Raw genomic sequence first — 15,597 nt, forward strand, 5'->3', positions numbered from 1 at the left:
GAGCCACCTGCTGGCCTGGGCCTGTCTCTGTCCCGTGGCCTCCTCCACCGCCTTGACCCACGAACATCCTGGCCAGTGGGACCCTCAGTAGGGGAGCTTCAGAGGCAGAGAGGGGGCGAGAGTCAGAGGGTGAGAGGGGCGGGCCAGTGCCACCCTGTGTGTGGGGCGGGGCTCTGCAGCCTCACCTGGGGGTCTAGGGGGGTCTTGGGAGGAGCGGGCTCTGCAGACTGACCCGGGGGTCTGGGTGGGGCCTCACGGGGCGGGGGGGGGGGGGGAAATGGGCTCTGCAGCCTGACCAGAGTCAGCCTCCCCGGGTCAGGGGCCCTGAGGACATGGACGCAGCCCCGTGCTCCCTAGAGACTGCCCCGCCCGGGTGTCTGGGGAACAGCCTCCAGGAGGCATTGTGCAAACCTGTGTTTTCCGAGGGCAGGTCACGGTGTGGCAAGACTACCACAGGGCTCCCAGATGTGACCTTCCCCAGCCCCAAGGCACAGGGACTAAGGCCTGTCTAGGGCCCCCTGAGGGGGGCGTGGGGCATCCCAGGGCGCAGCTGCGGGAGGGGCCGCCTGGCTTGGAGGAAGCTGTGGGGGTTTCCCAGAAACCCACCGTGCAAATGTGTCTCTCCCTCCCAGGCACAGCCCCACCCCCACCCCACCCCGGCCACTGGCTGCTGGACAGGCCAGGCCGTAAGTCAGCAGGGTGTCCTCAGCACTCACTCGCTCACTGAGGCCAGTTCCAGAACGTTCTGAAGAGGCGGTGGGAGGGAGGGTGCCTGGGGAAACTGCCCACTGCTCCTCACAGCCCACGTGCTGCCCACCCGGACCCGGCCCCAGCCGCCATGCCTGCCCCTGGCGTCCACCCTGCCGTCCCTGCTGTCCCCCACACCATCCCTGGCCTCTCCTGACAGCCAGGTGGGCTGCACTGGTCCAGGGCCATGGCCACGGGGGGCCTCACATCCTCGCTCTCTGCTGGGCCCACATGGCCACAGCCACCAGGTCAGGCCCTGCCCCATGGGCCACAGGAGAGGGGCAGGTTCTGGAACATTCCGGCACAGCTGAGCCCCATCAGGGTCAGGCCAGGGACGCCCCATGGCCAAGACAGAGCCTGCCCTGCCCTTGCACAGGGGTCCGCGGGAGGGTCGCCAGGACAGACGGCAGGGTCCTGGAGCTGAGGATGTGGCACGGGGCCCCAAGAGTGACCAAGGGCACAGAGGGAAGGGGCGGTGGGGATGGAGTGCTTGTTATGAGCAGCAGCCGAGGACACTCAGCCGGGCGCACAGCCTGGGGCCCCTGCAGAGACCCCCAGTGCCCCTCTCAGCTGTGACCCCCAGGGGACCCCACGGGACAGGACTCAGCCCGGGTTTCCCACGACGGGGTGTCTGTCCTGGGCAGTGTGACCCCAAAGGTGGCCCCGGCCGAGACCCGCTCCGGGACAGTGTTCCAGAAGATGGCAGAGAAGCCATCCCCCCGCCCCTGCCGGGGTCACCCAGCCCAGCCCCAGGAAGCGTGTCGGGGCGAGAACCCCACACAGGCACAGCCGACAGAACCCGCCCCACGGAGAACAGCCGCGAGCCAAGGCACAGACACTCGGACCAGAGGTCGGAGACTTTCTGGATTTGAGAGGGCCGGGCAGGGAGGGGGCATGGGCTGTGTTGGGCGGGCGCCGTGAGGCGGGATGACTCAGTGGGCTCCGTGGGCAGCCGGCAGCGGCTCAGGCGTGGGCGGGAGCGAGAGGCCTCCTCCTCTCGCTGTGGAGTGGGCGTGTGACCCTTTCTCGCTGGGCCGGGCTAGTTGTCACCCCCGCAGATGGCCAGCAGCGCCTTGCAGAAGTCCCCGGAGGTGTCGCCCTATGGACAGGGGGGCGGTCAGAGCACGGCCGGGCTGGATGTGGCGGCGCCTTGCGTGGCTGGACCCGCTCCTCGACGGGCCCGGGTAAGCACCAGTGGTCAGGGCCATGGAAACAGTCGGCTCCCCCAAAGGCTGCTGCCACCCGGCCCCCTCGGATATACCCCCGTCACGGGCAGCTCCCGGGGCTGGACACACTGCAAAGACGGTGCCCAAGGCAGAGCCCTCGGACTGGGAGGTGAGATGCAGGCGTGGGTCTGCTGCCCGCGGACCGGGCGGGACCGGGTCCTGCCTCACCTCGATGGCCTGGTGCAGGGACTTGTCGTACTTGTCCAGGAACTCGCGGCGGATGTTGAGAAGGTCAATCTCGCTGCGGGACACCATGATCCGGGTCAGCGTCTTCTCATCTGTGCCCGCGCCCTGCACGCGGGGGGGGGAGGGACCGCGGGTCAGGCCAGGGACGCCCCATGGCCAAGACAGAGCCTGCCCCGCCCTTGCACAGGGGTCCGCGGGAGGGTCGCCAGGACAGACGGCAGGGTCCTGGAGCTGAGGATGTGGCATGGGGCCCCAAGAGTGACCAAGGGCACAGAGGGAAGGGGCGGTGGGGATGGAGTGCAGCGGCCGGCCCTGCCCGGGTTCAGGAAACCTCGCAGTGCATGGAGGGGCCATAAGCGGGGCACAGGCGGACGGAAGGACGGGCCGCACCTTCATGGACTTGTAGAGCTTGTCCGCGAAGAAGAGGGGCTTGTTCCGGACACTCTGCACTGTGGGGAGATGGACACACTCAGGTCAGGACCCACTCCGGGCACAGTCAGCCTGACCTGAGGCCACAGCCATCCCGGGTACCACTGCCCCGAGTACACTACAAGTACCACCCCGAGTATTCTCTACAAGTACCACCCCGAGTACTCCACAGATACCACCACCCCAAGTACTGTTTACAGGTTCCACCACCCTGAGTACTCAATAGGTACCCGTGCAAGTACTCTCTACAGGTACCATTTCCAGAGCACACTATAGGTACCGCCCTGAGTCTCTATGGGTACCACCGTCTCAGGTACTCTCTACAGGTACTACCATGGTCCTGAGGTTACTGTGGCCCCATGTACTGAGGCATGAGACCACACTGACCCTGGCCACCTCCCTGCTCACAATGCCTGTGAGGTGTGTGATGTGTGCATGTCCATGTGCTGTGAGACATGAATGTGTCCATGTGCTGTGGGGCGTGTGATGTGTGCATGTGCTATGGGGCGTGGGGCGTGTCCGTGTGCTGTGGGGCGTGGGGCGTGTCCGTGTGCTGTGGAGTGTGAGAGTGTCCCTGTGCCGTGGGACGTGTGCTGAGTCCGTGTGCATCGTGGGGCGTGATGTGTGCATGTGCTATGGGGCGTGTCCGTGTGCCATGAGGCGTGTGCCGTGGGGCGTGGGACATGTCCGTGTGCTCTGGGGCGTGCACATGTCTGAGGCCGGCGCTCACCGATGGCCACGAAGGCGTCCTTGACGTCCCCTGACATCTCCTTCTTGATGACGTGCTCCACGTCATAGTTGGTTTTCTTGACAAACTCCTGGAAGACTGCGCAGGGCGGGGCATCAGGCGGGCCGGGGCGGGGCATCATCAGGGAGGGCGGAGCGTCGGGTGGGCGGGGCATCAGGGAGGGGCGGGGCGTCAGGTGGGGCGGGGCATCCTGCGTCCCTGCGCCCGGCGGGCAACCTACCTCTCCGCAGGTGCTGGTGGCTCTTGGTGCACAGGATGGTCATGAAGCGCGTCTCCAGGGAGTCCTTGTCCCCGCTGGTGGTGTCGGCGATTTCCTGCGGGGACACGGCCCGTCACCCCAGCGCTCCCTCGGGTCACCCTGCTGGGCCCCGCTCTGGGGACCACCCTGGCTCAGGGGCCGGCGGGCGGCGGGGGGAGCATGCGCTGCCGGCGGGCTCCACGGAGGCCCCGAAGGGGGGAGAGAGAAGCTGCGGGAGCCCCCGGCCCCTGATCCTGCGCGGGGTCAGTGGGGGTCACTCACCAGGATCTCTGCGGCCACCTGGCAGGGGAAGGGGAGAGAGGAGGACGCAGAAGTCAGAGGCTCGGGGCCCGTGTGTGGGGGTGAGGCCCCCTAGAGTCCCCGGCCCCACCCACAGGCGGAAGACAGAGACAGAGCGAGGGCAGGAGGGGTCCGAGGGATGAAGAGCCAAAAGCAGGGTGGGCGCTCAGCTCGGGGGTCGGGGCCGCCGGCAATGGCGCCTGCTGCCCCCCAGGTTCTCTCTGGCCCCTTCTGGCCTGCCAGCCGCGCCAACAAGGGCCCCAGCCCCCGGGGACACCAGGTCCCAGCACCAGCCCCCGGGACGCCCAGCCCGGCCCCCAGCCCCAGCCCTGCAGCCTGCCAGCACACAGCAGGTGAGGCCGGCAGCTCTGGCCCGCTGCAGGGCGACCTTTGAGGACGGCGGCTCACCTGGGCGTCCTCCCGGGCCTGGTCCCGGTCTTCTCCTCCCTCCTCACGGTTGCCCTGCAGCAAGGGTCACGGGAGAGGTCAGTACACCCGCCTGAGGTGGCAGGGGCCTCCACTGACCCCTCCCAGCTGGCCTATGGCCTCTGGGGACAGGGAACCCACAGACAGGGAAGGTGCAGAGCACCCCAGGGCCTGGTCGTGTAAACAGGGCACCAGAATGAGGCTGGGAAGGGGTACCCAGGAGGGCTGCCTGGAGGAGCTGGCTGCAGGGCCACTCTGGGAAGATTTAGCTGGAGAAGCTCCTGGGAGACTCTGAGGGGCAGGGCAGGACCCCCCACCCCCGGCCCCTCACCGTAGCCAGAGAGATGAGGATCCTCCGGAAAAGGCCGGAAGTGTCAGAGCTCAGGGCATCCTCCAGGGACTTGTGGTAGTCTGCGGGGGAGAGAGGCGTGTGGGCTGCGGCCACGTGGGGGGCTGCGACCCCCACCCCTTGCACCCAGGTTCTCCACAAACTCCTCACCCTCCTTGTACGCCTCATTGATGGCCCGGATCTCCTCGTTGTTCCGAGTGGCCAGGATCTCGATGAGGGTCTTCTCGTCGGTGCCAGCACCCTGGACACAGAGACAGGCTGAGGCCCAACCACCCTGACCTCTCGGAGGGGAGGGCACGTTGTGCCAGGAGCACCCAGACCAGTGGCCGAGGTCCAGGCAGGGCCCCCCATGGCTGCCCTCACCTCCAGACCCAGGGGAAATGCCTCCCCCAGTCAGGAAAGAGCTACAAGTAGGAAGGGGCTGTGGAGCATGCAGGACAGGGACACGTGTGTGCAGGGACCGGGCATGTATGCAGTCAGGGACCCGGCATGTATGCAGTCAGGGACACGTGTGTGCTGGGACTGGAACGTGTGCAGGCAGGGACACACGTGTGCAGGGAGCGGGCACGTGTGCAGGGCAGGATCACACCCACCTCCATGGCCTTTTTCAGCTGCTTGGCATCATAGTGGGCTGGTGGCATCATGAGCCCCAGGATCAGCCTGGCCAGGTCCCCTGAGATCTCTGACTTCAGGTCGGCCATCAGGTCCTGCTCAGCCAAGTGCAGCCCTTAGTGGAGGCCGCACCCCGCTCACCCTAAGCTCGGTGCCAACCCAGGACCTGGCACCAAGATGTAGCTCTCAAGCCACACCCACCGAGACAGGACACGCCCACTCGTAGAAGCCCCACCCAAAGACACGCCCACTCACTGAAGCCCCGCCCAACACACGCTTATTAAGGCCCTACCAAGACACGCCCACCAGCCGAAGCCCCGCCCATTCACTGAAGCCCCGCCCATTCACTGAAGCCCCGCCCATCGGTCCAATCCGCGCCGGCCCCGCCCCTGGCCGGCCCCACCCCTGCCCCGCCAGCTGCCAGCTGCGGTGGGCTGGGTGGGCTGTGCTTACCCTGCCAAAGTGCGACTTGAAGGTCTGGCGCAGCTGCTGCCTCTGTGCGTTGCTGCGGCGCGTGATGATGTTGATGATGGTCTCCTCGTCGGTCCCTGCGCAGAGACCGGCCTCCTCCAGGGGGCCGCCTCGCCCCCGACCCCGCCTGGCCCAGCCCGCCAGCCTGACCCCCCGCCTGCCCTCACCAACTCCCCCTCCCCGCCCTCACCGAGCCCCTTCATGGCTTTGCGCAGGGCCTTGGCGTCGGCATCGGGGTCGAAGTTGTCCGCGGGGCGCACAGTGCCCTTGAGCTGCGGGAAGGGGAGGGACTCTCAGGGCCCAGCTGGCGGGGCAGGTGTGGCCTGGCCCCCTCGCCGGCTCCCGAAGACCCCCGGAAGCAGGAGCGAGGGCCTGAAGGGCGGGCTAGTCCCCACCCGCCCCACCCAACCCAGCGCCCAGGCGGAGACCCCAGCCATGTCCTGCACAGACCCTGGGGAACAAGATGAAAACGGGGCGTGGGGGGCTGCAGCCTCAGACCCCGCGGCACCCCAGGCGCCGTCTCCCCTGCGACTCTGCTCCTCTGCACCCTGCCCCTGCTCCCAGCGTGTCCTGCGCTGGCCAGAGCCCCTCGCCCTGCCTCAGGAGGCCCAGGCGGGCGGGGAGGGTGCCCAGAGCCTTCCCGCACCCGTCTGCCTGGCAGCCGGCCCATGGGGAACTTGGTTGTTCTTCCTTCATTTTTGGTTTTGGTTCTAGGGCCACACCCGGCAGTGCTCAGGGGACCCGGTCCTTGCAGTTTGGGGGAGGCCCCCAGGGGTGCACAGGGCTAGAGGCCCGGCAGCGGAGCCGGGATGCTCGAGGCTGGCAGGTGCGGTGTGGGACAGATCTGGGGCCTCAGGCATGCGGGGAGGTGCAGCCTCTGCTCCCAGGGACGCCCCTGGGGACAGCCGAGTCCTGAGGGGCCAGCCCGGTCCCGTGTGAGAGCGTGCCAGAGCAAATCAGGGCCTGTTAGTGTGCGGGCGTGTGCCAGGCAGAGGGGAAGCAGGCAGCAGCCGGCGAGAACACCGCCCCTCGCCCGAGAGAAGGCAGAGCCCACCCTGGGCAGCGAGAGAGAAGCAAGGTCAGAGGTGGAGCAGGGGGGGTCTGACCTCTACGCGGGCCACCGCGCTAAGCTCCCACATCTGGTAGGCCACCTGCGCGGCCTCGGGGAAGAACTGGCCGGCGGCACTGGAACACGGAGAGGGCGGGAGGTCACGGGGGCACCCCCACCACCCCCATGGGCTGCCGGGAGGGCACACACGTACACACACCCGCACGGAGGCCCAGCCACACACATACTCCCAGGTGCACACACACACACACGGACAGGCACACACACATACGAGCACACACACACGAGCATACATGTGTACTACACGCATGCGTGCACACACAAGCACACACAGGTACACATATCCACAAGTAAGCACACACAGAGCATACACATACTCCCAGGTGTACACACACACAGACAGGCACACGTGGGAACACAGGCATGCACACATGTGCACACACATCCACACGTAGGCACACAGACTCCCAGGTACACACACTTGCACACACATTTACAGACACGGGCACATATGCACACTCATGTACAGGCACACACCATAAGGTGCACACGTGTACACATACGTACACACAAACACACGTGCACACTCACATGTACAGACACACAGGTGCACACACAGGCACTCAGGCCCCTACTGAGAGGTGTCCTGGCTCCAAGGGCCCCGGGCCACACCTCAGGCCCTGAGCTCCCTTGTGCCCACCCTCCCGCCCTGACTCTCACCCCTCCTCGCCCCACGGCCCCCCGCTCCCTCCTCGTCCCCCACTCACTCGTCGTCCCCGCCACACAGCTTCAGCAGTGCCCGCTTGTAGTCCCCGGACGTGTCGTTCTGGGGAGAGAGGGGACGGTCACCAGCGGCCCGGGAAGCCCGACACCCGGCGGTGCACCTGGCAGTGCCCCGGGGAGGCCCGCACCTTGATCATGCTGTACAGCGACTTCTCGTACTTGGTCCGGAAAATCTCGCGGATGTCCATCATGTCCAGCTCGCTGCGCGTGACCATGATGCGGATCAGCGTGTTGTCCCGCGTGCCCAGGCCCTGGGGAGGTGTGTCTGCGGGTGAGTGGTGAGCCGCCCCACCGCCCCCACCCCGCTCCCAGCCCCGACCCTGCTCCGCCACCCTGGGGTCTGCACTCGGGTTGGCGGAAGCCGGAACATCCGTAGGTCCCACCCGCTGCCATGTTAGTGTGTCTGTGTGCCACACATCTGTGCGTGTCTGGGCAGCACACACATGCTACACATGTATGCCTTGTTCTGTGCGTGTGTACACGTCTGTGTGTATACCTGTTGCACGTGTGTCTATTGCATGTATGTCTGGTGCCACACACGTGTGTGCACTGGCCCCGTCGTCTGCTGGCCCCTCGGCACTGTCTCGGGCCCAGTGAGGTGGTGATGGAGTGACCAGGCCGTGTACTGGCCCAGGACCAAGTGCCCTCCCTGGCCCTGCAGCCGGGGGCCCTGTGGATGGGCCGAGCCCCTGCCCCCGCCCCAGCCCACCCGGCCCTCCCCTGACCTTCATGGCCTTGAAGAGTCGCTCAGCAAAGTACTCCGGGGTGCTGCGGACACACTTCACTGCAGAGAGGGGGCAGTGTGGGGGGTCACTCAGGGGCACTCAGGGCTCACACAGGGGGCACTTGTGGGTCAATTGGGGAGGCCATTTGGGGCCATTTGGGGAAGGTCACTTGGAGGGGTCACTCAGGGATCACCCGGGATCACTTGGGGATCGGCCAGGGGGAGTCTCTTGGGGGTCACTTGGAGATCACTGAGGGGTCGGTCAGGGGGTGAGGCCCAGGAGGCCTGTCCAGGAGGAGCTGTGGCCAGAACACTGGCCGGAAGGGGGCGCAGAAGTGGTGGGGGCGGGGCTGGCTGAGGCCCTGGACAGTCCACTCTTGGCCCCCCGCCCAAGGTGCCCCCCCCTTCCCGACAGGCCTCGGGGACACCCAGGTCACAGGGAGGGGCTGGCTCCACCCACTGCCCCAAGCTCACGGCCCTCCTGCCTCCTGGGTCAGCGCCCACCCTGACGTACCCACGGCCAGCATGAGCTTCTCGAAGTCCCCGGACAGCTCCCCACGGATGCTGGCCTCGATGGGCTTCCCCGTGGTCCTCAGGTACTCATCAAACACTGGGGGACAGGGGGACCTTGGCTCAGGCATGCACAGGAGGGGCCGTGCTGGCCACCCACACTCGCAGGAGGCGCTGAGGTGGCCACTGAGCACTGGCGGCCGAGTCACACCAAGGCAAGCCCATGGCACACGCGGGAGGGCTGTGTCCCTCCCGTGCATGGGGGGCTCGCTCGGGGGGCAGTGCCAGGCTTACCTAGACGCAGGTGCTGCTTGCTGCGGTTGCCCAGGATGTAGATGAACTGGGCCTCGTCCGTGCCCCACTTAAGCTCCCCGGCCTCGTACAGGTCCTGGGTGGGGGGGGGACAGGGCTCAAGAACAGGCACCCCACCCCCGCCAGCACCTCCTGCCCACCCGCCTCTCGGCTTGGGGGTCTGCAGTGCTGCCAGGGGTGGCCTGACACCCGTCCACCCTCGCTGTGAGCTCAGAGCCCCGAGGGGAAGGAGGAAGCAGACGCACCTGCACGTCCTGCTGCACCAGCTCCTCACTGACCACGTCGTCCTCCTCCCGGGTGCCCTGCACACATGGCGCCAGTCAGGCCGCAGGGCCAGCGCGGGGCTGACCAGCCCTGCCCCGTGGGCGCCAGGGGCCTCTCGGGGGGATGGTCTGGGTTCCCTGGGCAGGAGCTGAGTTCGTATCCCGTGGGTGGGCTTCGGCCCTGCACTCCTGAGGGATCCCAAGAGCACCCCCTCCCCCACTGCCAGCGAGGGGGGAGGCCCGCCCACCTGCAGCAGGACCACCAGCATCTTCTGGAAGTGTCCAGACGTGTCTCCAATCACATCGGCCTCCAGGTCGCGCTCGTAGGCTGCAGAGAGGGGCTGGGCTCAGGCCTGGATGTGTTACCCCCTCACTGGCTCCCATATGGGTCCCCGGGTGGGGCCACTCTCCAGGCTGCCCCTGGGAGACCCCGCCCGCGCACTCTTGCCCCCACGACTCCCCATTGGCCCTGCTGGCATCCGCCTGGGACCTTGGACCTGCCGTCCCCTCCCCTCCACCTGCCCGCAAGCAGGACACCCAGCTCGTTGGCCGGGACCGTGTCCCCAACATGCAAACACGGATCCCGTGTGCCCGCCCTCATCAGTCGCCTCTCAGTCTCTGAGCACCTAGAGGGGTCCCCAGGTCCTGGGGAGGGAGGGAGGGAGACAGGACGAGGGACAGACAGGACGAAGGGCGGGGGACAGTCAGGACGAAGGATAGGGGACAGTCGGGACAAGGGACGGGGGTCAGTCGGGATGAGGCCCACGGAGGGCCGGGCGGCCACCCCTCACACACCGTCCTTGTAGGCAGCGGTCAGCGCATGCATCTGCTGGTTGGTGCGGGAGGCCAGGATCTCGATGAGGCACTTCTCATCAGTGCCGGCGCCCTGGGGACACACATGGGGGTCAGGCGTGGCTCAGTCCTGCCCGCTCTGGGACCCCCACCCACCCGCCCACCCGCCTCACCGAAATGGCGTCCTTGATCTCCTTGGCATCGCAGTAGGCGAGGGGCCGCATGAGCCCCACGATGAGCCGCTCGAACTTGCCCGTCAGCTCGTACTTGAGGTCGGCGATAAGGTCCTGGGGCCAGCGGGCAGGTCAGTGCTGGCCCTCGAGCCCACCCCGGCGTCCCCTGCCCGGCAGCCCCCGTCCCGGGTGTCACCTTGCCGTAGAGCGACTTGTAGCTCTGACAGATCTCCTGCCTCTGCCTGTTGCTGCGAGAGGTGATGAGCTCCAGGATGGCCTCCTTGTCGCTCCCTGGAAGGGACGCCTGCACTTCACCCTGCCGCCTCCAGGAAGCCTCCCAGGGCTGCCCCTCGTGCCAGGAGAGGGTCCCCGCCTTCTGGTCCCTGGGGGTTAGGCACCCCATCTCACAAGTGTCCCTCCCCCCCAGCAAGTGTCGAGAGAGGCCCAGGTCCGCCCCCCACACCCACCGAAGCCCTTCATGGCCGTGTACAGAGCCTCTGCATCCTGGCCTGGGTCGAAGTCCGGGAAGTCATGGACGGAACCTCGGTACCGGGCACCCTGCGGGACAGGAGGGCAGGCTGTCAGTGCCCGGGGCTCGGGGCCAGCGCCCACCTGGCAGGAGCCGCCACCCCCACATCAACCAGCGTCCAGCCATGATGCTGTCAGGAAGCGGCCACAGTCCCCTGGGCAGGGCAGGGTCCCCCGGGCAGAGACGGGTAGCGGCTGGTGGGCAGGGCTGCTGAGGGACCTCAGGCAGGAGGCACAGCACGGCTGAGATGGGCCCGGGGAGCAACAGTGAGGGCCACCAAGGGGACAGAGGGACAGGCTGACGGGAACTCTCAGCTCCAGCTGGGGCCAGACTGGCACAGAGGTGGCCACTGCCTGACACCCTGGGGCGCACAGGGGCTCGGGTCAGGGTGCCGGGCAGAGGCCTGCCTGGGCCCGGGGGGGCCATCAGAGCAGCCGGCTGGACACACAGTATATGAGGGTCAGCCAGCACCGGCCAGGCCCAAAACCCAGAGTGTCCGGCGGAGAGCACAGGCCCCAGCGTCTCCCGGTGCTCACCTGTGTGTTCTGGGCCATGGTGTCAGCTCCGGCAGAGGCTGTGGAGAAGAGGGAGGCGATGACCCCCGGCCCCCCGCCCCCCCCACGACCCTCTCTCTGCACCTGCCCATGTGTCCGTCCACCCCCTCCAGCCCACCTGCCTCAGGAGCTCCCTCCCCACCTGTCCTGCCGTCCCTCCCTCTGTCCATCCCTCCCCCGCGTGCCCCGTCCCCCTCATGCAGTGTCCTTGCCCGGAGTGGCCCTCTCTCTCTCTCCCTGCCTCAGGACCCCGCCTGGCCACACGATGGCCTCGGAGCCTACAGAGACCCCTGGAACCCAGACTCTCAGGAAAGGGCCGGGCCTGGCCCTGTGGCCTCCTTCCTGGTCAGCGGGGGCCGAGGAGGGGACCAGCCCACCGAGACCAGCACAGGGTCAGGCCAGCACTAGGCCCTACAGGGCCCGGGGGCTGTGGAATGGCATGACCCTGAGGGGCAGAGCTGGGGGCTCTCTGGGGAGCAGCGGGAGACCCCTAAGGCTGCATGGCCCGTCTGCACTGTGGGAACCAGCAGCCACTCAGCTGCCAGCAGAAGCAGAGCTGGACGCGATGGGGCAGGGCAGAGGACAGCCCCCCGCCCCCCCCCCCACAGGGTCAGGGCCCCACGGGGCAGCAGAGGGCAGGCAGGGCCAGTGTGCGGCCCTGGGCTGTCAGCAGTGACCGAGGGCTGAAGGGCGCGGGAGGAAGTCTGGTCGCCCTGGCAACCGGGACACAAACACAGCACACACACACACCCCCCCCCCCCCCCCCCGCAAGGGGCCCCCTCTCGCCCACATCTGCCGGTTCCGGCCTGCGGGAAGGGGAAGGGGATGGGGCCCAGGCGCGGGGCTGACAGGAAGTGGCAGGGAGCAGGCGGCACCTGCCCGGGCCTGCTTGGCTTGCCCGCCGGAAACTTCCACCGCTGGACACAGCCCAGCCCCAGCTGGACGGATGCCCCTTTCCATGGGGCACCCAAGGAGGATGAGCGTGGGGTGGTCACCCCAGGAGGCTGGGGGCCCCCGTCCTCAGGGGTCCCGCTGGGAGCTGCCATGCACATACAGAGACACTGCAGAGGTCACGCAGGGACCCCCAGGCCCCCAGCCCCAACAGACCACCCAGCCCTGGGCCCCTCCCCAACCCTGAGACACCCCCAGACCTGAGACCCCCCAAGACCCTCCCAGCCCCGAGAGACCACCCAGCCCCAAGACCCTCCCCAGCCCCGAGAGACCCCCAGCCCCACTGATGTTCCCCTCCCGGGCCCAAGCAGGGTCTCCTGTGGGCCCATTTCCGGCCAGGCTGGACTGACCACGGCTGCCGCTGCAGCACACCTGCAAGGCCAGGCTGGCCACATGCTGGTCCCACACATGCTGGGCTCACTTCCTGAGGGAGACTGGGCTGGGACTGACCTCAGGACCATACCAGGTGGGTCCCCCTGACCACCCCAACCTGATGCCACGAGGCTGGGCTGCGTGGGGGTCCCAGGCAGCCAGGCAGCGGCTGAGTCCACACCTGCCTGTCCACCTGCCCCGTCACACCTGCCCTGACCACCTGCCCCGTCACACCTGCCTGGTCACACCTGTCCTGACCACCTGACCCATCACACCTGCCTGGTCACAACTGCCCCGTCACACCTGCCTGGTCACGCCTGCCTGGTCATACCTGCCCCGTCACACTTGCCCTGTCATACCTGTCTGGTCACACCTGCCTGGTCACACCTGCCCTGACCACCTGCCCCGTCACACCTGCCTGGTCACACCTGCCCTGACCACCTGCCCCGTCACACCTGCCTGGTCACACCTGCCCTGACCACCTGCCCCGTCACACCTGCCTGGTCACAACTGCCCAGTCACACCTGCCTGATCACACCTGCCCTGTCACACCTGCCTGGTCATGCCTGCCTGGTCATACCTGCCCCGTCACACTTGCCCTGTCATACCTGTCTGGTCACACCTGCCCTGACCACTTGCCCCGTCATACCTGCCCCATCACACCTGCCCGGTCACACCTGCCCTGACCACCTGCTTCGTCACACCTGCCCTGACCACCTGCCTGGTCACATCTGCCCCGTCACACCTGCCTGGTCACACCTGCCCTGACCACCTGCCCTGTCATACCTGCCCAGTCACACCTGCCTGGTCACACCTGCTGCATCATACCTGTCCCAGGTCACACCTTCCCTGTCCAGCTGCCCTCTCTGCCTGTCCCTGACCTTCTACTGGTGCAACAACCTCAGACCATCACCCCAGACCTGAGACAGGCTATGGCTTCCCCCCGCACCCCGACACCCCCTGTACTCCGACACTTCCCCCTGCACCCGGATACTTTCCCTGCACCCCGTGCGACACTCCCCCTGCACCCCAACACTTCCCCCTGCACCCCGACACTTTCTCACACCCCGACACTCCCGGGCACTTCGGTGCTTTCTGCCCCACCCCAGTACTTTCCAGTTACACCCTGCACCCCCATTGCGCCCCAATATTTCCCATCGCACCGCAAGATTTCCCCACTGCATCCAGCACCCCTCGTTTCACCCAGCGCTGCACCCCGACGTTCTTGCACGGCACCCCACTCTTCACCTCTCACCCAGCACGTCCCCCGCCCCCGACAGAGCAAGGTGACAGGGCACCCAAGACATTCGGCCGTGGGGCAGCCCCCCTTGCTTGAGGGTCCCGAGGCCCCTGTGTGCAGACACGCAGGCGCCCCACTCCTCCTCGAGGGATGCAGGCACAGCGTCTGCACGCGGGAACCCCACGCCCCGCCAGGCTCTGGACTGGAGTGGACGCCATGCCCGCACCCAGCCGCAGCAGGAAAGGGGTAACGCTGTCCCCAGGAGGAAGGAGGCGGGAGGGGGCTGGGTGTGGCCTCCCGCTGCCTCCAGCCTCGGGCAGCTGCGGGCCGCAGTGCGGGTGTGGGGGCTGCAGCAGCTGCTCACAAGCCCGGCACAGATGCGGCCACACCCAGCCCCGCCTGCAGGCGCAGACAAAGGACAGGCCTGCCCGGGGGGCTTCACCCGCAGCCCCTGGCCGGGAGTCCAAGTTTGGAATTGCAGGAAGCCCCAGGCGACCCAGCAAGCTGGAAAGGAAGCAGAGGGGGTGGTCCCTGGGCCCTGGCCAGTGTCCCGGACCCCTGAGGGACCTGGAGGCCATCAGGCCTGATGGGTACTCATGGCCATCTGGCTCCAGTTTCAGCGGGTCGCCAAGGCCCTGGGGCACGGGGAACAGTAAAAAGTGGAGACCCCACCCGGGTCTCCTTGGTGGGCAGGCAGGGGTCCAAGGGATGCAGGGTGTGGCCGGGGGTGTGGCCTTGGGGTTCCCCGCAGCACAAAGGTCATCCCAGCCACTGCACCCTGCGGTCCCGGTCCCGGAGGCCCGACCCGCTCCAGACCCGCTCCAGACCCGCTCCAGCCGGGCCTTGGCCTCCGTGTCCTGCGTTCTGCATCCCCACCGCGCCGCCTGCCAAAAACGTCCCTGGCGGCGCCGCGCCCACCCGCAACCCCCATTCGGGATCCCCCAGTTCCCGCGCGCCCTGAGCGCACTTCCCCCGCGCGCGCCCCAGCACAGTGCTCGCAGCGCGGGCCCCCGCACCCGCGGGCCCTGCCTCGCCCACTCCCTGGCTGGCCCCCCGCACCCTGGGCCGGGCCCCCGCACCCCAGGCCGGACCCCCAGAACCCTGCACCCAGGGCCGGGGCCCGCACCCTGCACCCCAAGCCAGCCCCCCAGCACCCCGCTACCGGCTCCCGCACCCCCAGCAGGGTCCCCCGCACCCGCGTTCCCCGCCTCGTCCACACCCCAATCTGGCCCTCCCGCACCCCCGGCTGGGACCCCCACACCCCACACCCGGCTCCCCGCTCCCCCGGTCGGGGCCCCAGCACCCCTGCCCGCACCCTGCACCCCTGCACCCCAGGTCGGCGCCCCGCACCCGGCCCCCCACACTCCGAGCCCAGCCCCGCACCCGCCGGCCCCGCCTGGCCCGCACCTCCAGCAGGGACCCCCCCCAACCCAGCACCCGGATCCCCGCACCCCTGCCCCCACTCTGCACCCCGGGCCGGGCCCCCCGCACCCAGCCGGGCCCCCCGCCCCGGCCCCCCGCGCGCCCCCCGCGCGCACCCGCTCACCTGGCGTGAGCAGAGCTGGCGGGACCCGTTAGCCGAGGCGGCGGCGG

The 15,597-nt window shown here is 68.0% G+C and overlaps 1 protein-coding gene across 3 annotated transcripts; it reads right to left on the reverse strand.

The window, feature by feature from the left end:
• Nucleotides 1–1,619: 1,619 nt before the first annotated feature.
• ANXA6 (annexin A6) lies at nucleotides 1,620–15,597 on the reverse strand. Of its 3 annotated transcripts, none has more exons than XM_056112255.1 (26): nucleotides 15,551–15,597; nucleotides 11,424–11,461; nucleotides 10,826–10,916; nucleotides 10,555–10,649; nucleotides 10,359–10,472; nucleotides 10,189–10,279; nucleotides 9,642–9,721; nucleotides 9,376–9,432; nucleotides 9,113–9,206; nucleotides 8,823–8,918; nucleotides 8,310–8,368; nucleotides 7,713–7,835; nucleotides 7,569–7,627; nucleotides 6,839–6,917; nucleotides 5,923–6,004; nucleotides 5,715–5,809; nucleotides 5,243–5,356; nucleotides 4,800–4,890; nucleotides 4,632–4,711; nucleotides 4,283–4,336; nucleotides 3,857–3,874; nucleotides 3,557–3,650; nucleotides 3,319–3,414; nucleotides 2,550–2,608; nucleotides 2,142–2,264; nucleotides 1,620–1,846 (listed from the first exon to the last, which is right to left on the reverse strand). In XM_056112255.1, exons 2-26 carry the CDS (start codon nucleotides 11,439–11,441, stop codon nucleotides 1,787–1,789), a joined length of 2,022 nt encoding a protein of 673 aa, XP_055968230.1. In that variant the 5' UTR covers nucleotides 11,442–11,461; nucleotides 15,551–15,597; the 3' UTR covers nucleotides 1,620–1,786. The 3 variants fall into 3 exon arrangements, with proteins under 3 accessions (XP_055968230.1, XP_055968232.1, XP_055968233.1); XM_056112257.1 differs by lacking the exon at nucleotides 15,551–15,597 and adding an exon at nucleotides 12,317–12,338; XM_056112258.1 differs by lacking the exon at nucleotides 3,857–3,874.

Source organism: Sorex fumeus, unplaced genomic scaffold (genome assembly GCF_029834395.1).
Source record: "Sorex fumeus unplaced genomic scaffold, SorFum_2.1 ptg000017l, whole genome shotgun sequence".
Taxonomy (NCBI): Eukaryota; Metazoa; Chordata; class Mammalia; order Eulipotyphla; family Soricidae; genus Sorex; species Sorex fumeus.

Excerpts from the sequence above, each read along its gene's own strand:
- ANXA6 (XM_056112255.1), bottom strand. Across the intron at positions 10,280-10,358 it reads AGATCAAGGACGCCATTTCG|GGCGCCGGCACTGATGAGAA; the intron begins GTGAGGCGGGTG and ends GTGTGTCCCCAG. Across the intron at positions 7,628-7,712 it reads CGCTGTACAGCATGATCAAG|AACGACACGTCCGGGGACTA; the intron begins GTGCGGGCCTCC and ends CTCTCTCCCCAG.